The sequence below is a fragment of the Gossypium hirsutum genome, chromosome D05 (genome assembly GCF_007990345.1).
Source record: "Gossypium hirsutum isolate 1008001.06 chromosome D05, Gossypium_hirsutum_v2.1, whole genome shotgun sequence".
Classification (NCBI taxonomy): Eukaryota; Viridiplantae; Streptophyta; class Magnoliopsida; order Malvales; family Malvaceae; genus Gossypium; species Gossypium hirsutum.
The window spans coordinates 54,720,687-54,729,037 of NC_053441.1; the positions used below are offsets into that span (position 1 = coordinate 54,720,687).

Below are 8,351 nucleotides of genomic sequence, written 5' to 3' on the forward strand. Positions count from 1 at the left end.
ATCAGGTCAGTAAATTTAAGTTTTGGTCATTTAACTTTAAAAGGTTATAAAATAGTCTCTAAACTATTCGAAAATTTTTATTTAAACCACTCAACTATTTGAAAGTTTTTGTTGAAGACACTAGGCTGTTAGGGTTTATTTTAAAAGTCCAGTTAGCAAGCCAAACGATGATTCAACATTCGGTACAATGGGTTAGGACTCATTGACAAGTAGGAGAACATATTTTAGATCCAAATCGATTGGATGATCGATGTCAGTGATCAAAGAAAAAAGTTATTTGAATTTTGGTTTGCAGATTTGTGATGTTTAAAGTTATTTCATGGAAAAAATGAACTGTAGAAGAGAAGAAAAATGAGAGCTGTCAATAGATGCAGGTGGTGCAAATGGAGAATGTTGTAACTTTTTAAAGTTGAATGAGGAAACTAAACTTATTAAAAATTAGGTGCCATTGGAAGTGGTTTACCCTTTATATTGTTAATTTATTATAGAAAATTTATATAAACTTTTTTAAAAATAATAATTTATCAAAAATTTCAAATACGATATTTCTTTAATTGAAAAGAATTTTTGGTTAGAAGTGAAAAGATCGGAATAAAGAAAAGGGAAAAAAAAACAGTTTTGATATGAATGGAGTCTACAAATTTCATGCGCATAGACATTGTTGTTATGGACAATGCATGCATGGTGTAAACTAGTATATAAGTAGGTGTGTATTGCAATATTCGAAGCATAACACAACCAAACCAAAGCACATAGAAAGCTACCATGGCTACTTCTCAGAAAACTGCTCAACAAACCACAAACGGCAAGCTTTGGAACTCTTCCAGCGAAGCTCTAACATTGACTGACAAGAAAGTTTGGCAAGGCTCTCATTATGCGAATTTCCCAGAAATAATTGAAGATGGAGATTCGAGTGAGTTTACACATGAATCAGTGACTGATGATGCTGATAGTCATGGTTCAGTTGCCGGTCTTGTGTACAGGCGACGTGATGGAACTAAGTGGGTTGTTGCCTGGAGCAACCCACTAGATGAGAACAGCAAGGTATCTGTTGCATTCAATTCAATCTTATCATTAATTAACTAGTTAGAATGCGTATATATAATCATTTAATCTATGACCAATTGCATGCATGCTGCAGGTCTATACTGATATCCAAAGGCAACCTATTCACTGGGGGCAAATCAAAACCAACCTTGAGAAAAGAGGAAAACCAAAATTTAAAGTTACAAAGTTTGGGTACATTGCATCTATTGAAATTGATCCCGTGAGCCGTTCACCCACAATGAAGGCATCATTTGAGTTAGAGGCATAACTGCCTTTGCTTCTTCATAAAGCTATGCTGGTAATTAAGGCTATCAAAATTAAATAATAATGTGCTGCCTGCTGCTGCATTACCTGTACTACTGTTATGGTAATAAGTTTTGATAGCCAGTACAACCATTAGAAAGTGTGTAGGCCTTCACAATCATGTCAGTGCCATGTGTGTATACATGGTTGACTGTTTGTATAATACTATGGAAAAATAAAACAGAATGGCCTTTACTATTTTATCTTTTGACTCAATTTATACTCTATGTTTTCTCCTACTTCTGCGTCCATCCATCAAATCATCAAACGACAAACCAGGAACCATAACATAGTAAATCGGACAACAAATAAACCCCCAACAACAAACCATGTTTCCAACAGCAGAATAAAACATAACTAGCATCCCAGCAACTCAATACATAACCAGTAGCAGCAACTGCCACCAAGTTTTAAAACATGCTGGATTGGTAAAAGTCAGCAATGGTCAAGCCATCGGTTACACATTCTACCTGAAGCTTTGACAATACAGACATCACCAATAGCTTAAACCAAATCATCAATGTCAACACAACTTTCTTGTAGAATCCATGGCCAATGGAGCTAATTTAAATTCCGTAACTGTGTATGCAATCAATGTTGGGTGGGAATGCAATCTAATTCAAATAAATCTTACTTGAGCGTGTTTGTTGGATAAAATTAGGTCTCTCTCCTTTGTAACTCTATCGGTAAGTTAAATTCTAAACGTGAATTTATAGGGTTGTTCATTGATAAGGAGATTAATTTCAACAGCTTTCTCTTGGTTATCGATAAATTAAGTAGAGACTGATTGCTAGGCACGACATTGGCAACTTTAACTAATCTATTAAAAAACAATAAAATTATCTTTGCATCGATGATTAAACTTGTGAATCAAACGGATATTTTACAATTGACTAGAGCTCCATTTGATTGGTATTTCTTCAATTTTTATTATTGCCTTCTTGGTTAAGATTTAAATTTAAATTTAGTTTTTTATTTTCTAAAATCTCCATCATATTTACTTTCCTTGTTTTTGTTTTAAAAAATAAAGTTAATATCAATCTCTATGAATACTACTCTACTTAATACTATGTACTAAATTTATATTTTTTAGTAGGATTTTATTTTTATAGGTCTCCACAATTGTACAAATTTTAGCCTTTTTATCATATATTAATGTTAATAATTTTATCTCTTTCTTGTTTTTAATTTAATTTAATTTTTGTTCCTTTTTATGTTTTGGTCTTTCTTTCTTTTTTCTGTCATAAAATATATTTATTAAAATTAAAATTTTGATCTTCTTGTGTAGGTGAAATAGTACAATCTTGAGTTAGAGAGAACTGCTCGAAGACTAAGGAAGAGAGTTCAAGCGAGAACTAACCCACCGTCTTCATTACCCAACTAGTTACATAGAACAACTCAGTCGATTCATCTACCGAATCAAAAGGAGAAGAACCAATTTCTCTCTTAAAAAATTCTGAAGCAACAACTGGTATGCATTGAGTATCTTAGATTAGAGGTATCTTTTGAATCATCTATTGCCTACTTTTTGTGGTCAAGAAAACGAAGATCCTCATAAGCACTTGAAGGACTTCCATGTAGTGTAGTTTGTTCTACTATGAGACGACAATGTGTGATCAAAGAACAAACCAAACTAAGAGCCTTCCCGTTTTCACTAGCCAACAAGGTGAAGGATTGGCTATGTTATCTACCTCCTGGATTGACATGATAAGATTATTTTCGGATTTTTTTTACGTCATGTGCTACTTCTACTAGGAAAAAGTTACAGCATCAAGCAAAACGGCATGGAGACTCCACGAGTATTGGGAGAGATTTAAGCAATTATGTGCTAGTTGCTCCCATCATAGAATTTTGGAACAATTATTCATCCAATATTTTTATGAATTACTCCTACCCATGGAAATAAATATGATGGATGTTGTCAACGAAGGTGTCATAGTGACTAAAACTCCTCATGAGATCAGAAAGTTAATTTCGATCATGGCTGCTAATTTGCAGTAGATCAAATTCAGCTATGACAAACCGATAAGAGTAAATGAGGTAAATGTCACTTCTCTTTTAAAATAGAATTTCTGAACTGACTTTTTTTACTGATCAGATGGTTGTAGGAAACTGTCGTCATGTAAAGGGTTGTGGGATCCGTGTATATTCAATCCATAATCGAGACAGAATAAGGAGTCACCCACTTGGTTGGAAATTAGAAATTCAATGGGATAGGATACTTTATCCGATTGGATCTAACATTCTGAAGAGATTAGTATGTTGTTTTTATGGCCATGTTTTCCAGACCATGAGGCATTCAACACTTTGAAACACTGCTTAGTTAATCTATACCATACTTATGTGTTTTAATGATGAGTTGGTGTGATGGATTATTACTTCAGTTTTAAAATTATTAAAAAATTCTTTTATATACTAATTAAATTATATTTTTGTAATAATATTTTTTTATTATCTTTTTTACATATAATAAATCAATAAAAATTTGATCATAAAGATATTTAAATTCAAAATATCATGCATAGATATTGCCATCCCATTTTTTTTAAACAATTCATCAAATTTCAACTAAAATTGCATATCAATTTTCAATTGATTAGATATTAATTTTTTAAAAAAATTAAATAATGTTAATTTTCAATTGATTGAATTTTTTCAACACTTTCTCAAACAGGCATAAGTTTATATATAAAATTTAGCACAAATACCAACAGCTGGTAGCGCCCGCCCACGAGTCGTAGAAGTAATCGGATGCGCTAATGGTTGAGTGATACCCAAAACAAACTGAGCCTTCAACCTTTGCCTATGAAATTTGTCAGCAAAATCGACATCATGTTGCGAGGAAAACACCTCACCCTTCCAAAAAAAAACAAGTTATGATGGAACCAAATGCTCCACAAAATAGTAAGAGTCCAACAAACTCTATTAACATCAACTGACTCAAGCAAAGTGCGAATAAAATGGAGAACATCAAAATGCGGATGTGGGAGTCCAGAATATTACCAAACCACCCGAGTGAGCGCACAAGAATTAAAAACGTGATCAAGCGTTTCCAACTCTCCACGTCGGATACAAATAGAAGGCACATTTAATCCTTTAACAATTAACATTGCCTTGGTAGGAATAAAGTTTCTGAGACACCTCCGATGGGAAATGGCCATTCCAAATCTTCAATCAAGGACCACCGGCTTCATTCGAAACAGAATTGGAATACAAATCAGAGGCTAACTTGCATCCTGATTTTATTGAATATGATCCATTACTAGACCAACGCCAAATCATCTTATCCAATCCTTTATGCAGAGCTATCGGGATCTTATAAATGCAACTACAATCAACTTATCTGAGACATCATCGGTATCACTAAGTAAATTGCACACCTTCTAATGTTCCATACCCAGCAAAGGAATAGAATCAATATAGAAATTATATATATTCAGGTCAGGTTGGGCTCGGGCTTAAAAACTCTACTCAAGGCCCGAATGGGCCTATACATTTTTTCAAGCCCATTTTTTTAGCTTTATCTACTTGTCCAAACCCTCTCATATTTCGAGCAAGCTTTCAAGTTCAGAGGGGTAACTTGACACTTAGACAACTCTAAATTAAAGCATAGTAAACAATTAACTTTACATTTATAATAAAAAATACCAATTAATTTTTATGTGAATTTTTAATAAATATATTTTTAAATAACTTTATTTTTCATTTATATTATAAATATAAGTGTATCATAAATCTCGTATTTATTAAACATCTCACTTTAATAAATAAGTAAGGATGCTAACAAACATATTCCTCTATAATGGATCAGGGAGCTGAATATATGCTTTAAAAGATGGTGACAATTAGCATGTATATACACACACACACGCATGTATACATTTCAATTAGCCAGGTAAAAGGCAAAATCAAGCACATGCATATGATAATGATGAATGAAGGCACTTGCATATTCCCTTTTTTTCCTGAGAAAAACAAAAAGGAAATTAACATGCATATATTCATTTGGTGAGAATATATATTTGGAAGGCAAATCCTTTTATCTGCTCACCTTATTTTGGAATTATGAAGTTTAAAGTGGATGCAACCACAAAAGAGATGTCTAGATCGATTAGGAATATAATATCAAATATTCTGAAAGAAAAAGAATTTTTTTTTAAGCGTAACAAGTATAATATAGTTACAAATATAAATAATCATAAATCGATCGTTCTAATATAATCGAGATTAACATTAAATTAAGATTAATTAAATTAAAACTCAAAAACCTTACGTAAATATTTATGCATAGTAAGTCTTAAACTGAAGTACTTACGATCCAAGAAATCCATTTTTGTCAACTGAACTAAAATCTCTTTTGATTGAATTTTAAATATTTGGTTATTCTTTAAAAATAGTAAAATAAAAAATTTTCAAAAAGTAAAAAAAAAATTAAATCTAGTAATGTCATTAATATTATACATGCTAAATTGCATGTACACAATTTTTTTAAAAATTAAATATTACATAAAATACGATACGTTATAAAGAGTAATTTGATATTAAAAGAAATTCAAACGCTAATTTAATACGAAATATAATTTCTAAAAACTCTTTAGCACGAAAATTTAATATCCTTAGTAATTGGGTTCGGTTAAATAAAGATGGTTCAATCAAAATCGAAGAAAGTTTCATTGTGGCTAGAGGATTAGTAAGTAACCATAATAGGGGTGGATAATTGGTTTCGACAAATACTTTGGAAATTGTACAGTTTCAAAGGCTGAATTATGGGGTGTATTTGATGGTCTAAAACTTATTAGAGATCAAAGATTTGATAGAGTTTACCTTGAAGCTGTTAACACAATTCAGGAAAGTTCCTTCGGAGACTCAAATTCCACTTTAGTTAAAAGAATTCATTAGCTCTTAAGAAGGATAAAACATTGGAGGATTCAACATATCCTTCGAAAAGAGAATTTAATTGTGAATAGAAGAACAGTGTAATATACGAAAAATCCTCTTTTGGAGAAGCTAGTTTAATTTAGTTTTTTTTTTGCTTTATTTTACAAAAAAAGAAATTGATATTAAAATTTTATTTTATATTTTTCTCCAAGATACAATTTTCATCTATATATTTTTTCAATCATCCACGTAATAAATGTGACGTAATCTAACATGATTTTAACTTAAACAGTATCTTATGCTTTCGTGACTATGTTAAGTGGCTTTTGGAAATTCAAGATTCCATCAGTTCTTATTTAATAACTATTAATGTTGTCCGAAAATGATTTTTAAAAAATAAATTGATATTAAAAAAATTGATAGATTTTATTGTTTGACTAATTTTTTGTAAAATATTTTTTGTTATTTGAAAAATATTTTTGGAATCATTTTATAAAAATTGTTCTTCATGAACAAGCATAGCATAAATATATTTGTTGCAAAATATTATAATACAATTTCCTTTTGACAATTTAATTTAATTTTATAATAAGATGATACTTTGTAATAATCAATATCATATATAAACTTGATAATAAATAATGCCTAATTAAAATTTAATTTACTTTACATATATTCTATATATGAGATAAATTAAACTAAACATTATTTAAACAAATACTCATATTTCAAATTTTATATTAAGTTACAAAATTTCATAAGTCCTTGTATTCTTTGTAAATTTTAAATTTAGTCCCTATATTTCTATTTTTGAAAATTTGATCATAATTATATTTAAACTCAAAACATCATGCATAGAGCTGTTGTAACGCCCCAAAATCTTAAACTTTCGATTTATTAAATTTTATTATTAGTCAATATTTGCTTCAGTGGTTAATGGTCTTTAGTGTGGCTTGGAGATCACTAGTTTGAATTTTTGCGTGGGTGTGGGGTGATTTTATTTTGTTAAACGACTTTGAGTGCTGTTTAGTGAACGGAGTTTATGTTAAGAGTTGAACTCAACCTGTAAGGCTGTTTGGATTGAGGGTTTGTTTTGAAAGATTTAGCTAATTTATTTATTATTTTGTTTTGTTTTGTTTCAAAACTACCCACTTTACTCACGTTACCTATCTTTCTCCCCAATTTTGTTTCATACATTTTTCTTTTCTTCCTTTTTCTTTCAAGCTACTATGTTTTTGACGTTCTTGCTGATTTTCTTTTACCCAAATATTTCGTCTTTGATTTTGATTCTTCTTTTTATTTTATTGATTGCCAAGCTGAGGTTGCTTATAATCTCTGTTTTTTTCATTTCTTTTTCTATTATTTCTCCCTGGTATGATTTAGTGACGTTGGGTAAGTTTTAATGCTATTCTTGGATTTATAATTTTTGGGGGCTTGGTTCTTTTGATGTTTGTTGTGAAGGTTTAGTTTGGAAATTTGATTTTATGTGAGTTATGTTTAGGTGAGGATTGTGTGATGGTGGGTTCTTCGACTAATTGGATTCGCTCAAGTTGTGATCGATAGGAGGTGAGTGTTCTGCTATTATGGGGTTAGTTCGTATCGATTTCTAGATTCGTTCATGTAGGATTTGTTAAATTAATCGTTTAAGTTGGAGAAATTATGTTGTTAATTTGTATTATTTCGTCAATTTAGGTATTAGAATATTTCTTTTTGGAGTGTGCATCAGATTTTTGACCAGGTGTGAGAAACCCAAAAAACAACAAACAACGAAAGCTAAAAAATTGTATTGTCGACACCACACGGTTGTGTGGTAGGCCGTATGTTGGACCGTGTGTGACGCACGGTCTAGGCTATTTGGGCTGTGTGGACCACATGAGTGTGTGGGCCATACTGGCATGTGTGAGGCCATTTGGGCTACACAGGCTAGGCCATTTGGGCCATGTGAGCCCAAAATTCTAAATTTTTCTCTAGGGTCGTACACATCGTTCTGATCGATCATAGGCCTTCTGTGAGGTCGGTATGTGATCAAATAGACTTTAAAGCATGAAATCTGGTGAACTGTTAGTATAAATTATGATATCTATTCATATATTTGAGATGTTATTTGTTAAATAAACCTTGTA

At 31.2% G+C, this 8,351-nt stretch overlaps 1 protein-coding gene across 1 annotated transcript; it reads left to right on the forward strand.

Moving 5' to 3' along the window:
- The first annotated feature begins 628 nt into the window (after window positions 1–628).
- On the forward strand, window positions 629–1,553 carry LOC107904027 (uncharacterized). The gene is made up of 2 exons (XM_016830295.2): window positions 629–1,044; window positions 1,142–1,553. The coding sequence occupies exons 1-2, from the start codon at window positions 766–768 to the stop codon at window positions 1,313–1,315; spliced, it is 453 nt and encodes a 150-aa protein (XP_016685784.1). The 5' UTR covers window positions 629–765; the 3' UTR covers window positions 1,316–1,553.
- The last annotated feature ends 6,798 nt before the right edge of the window (window positions 1,554–8,351 follow it).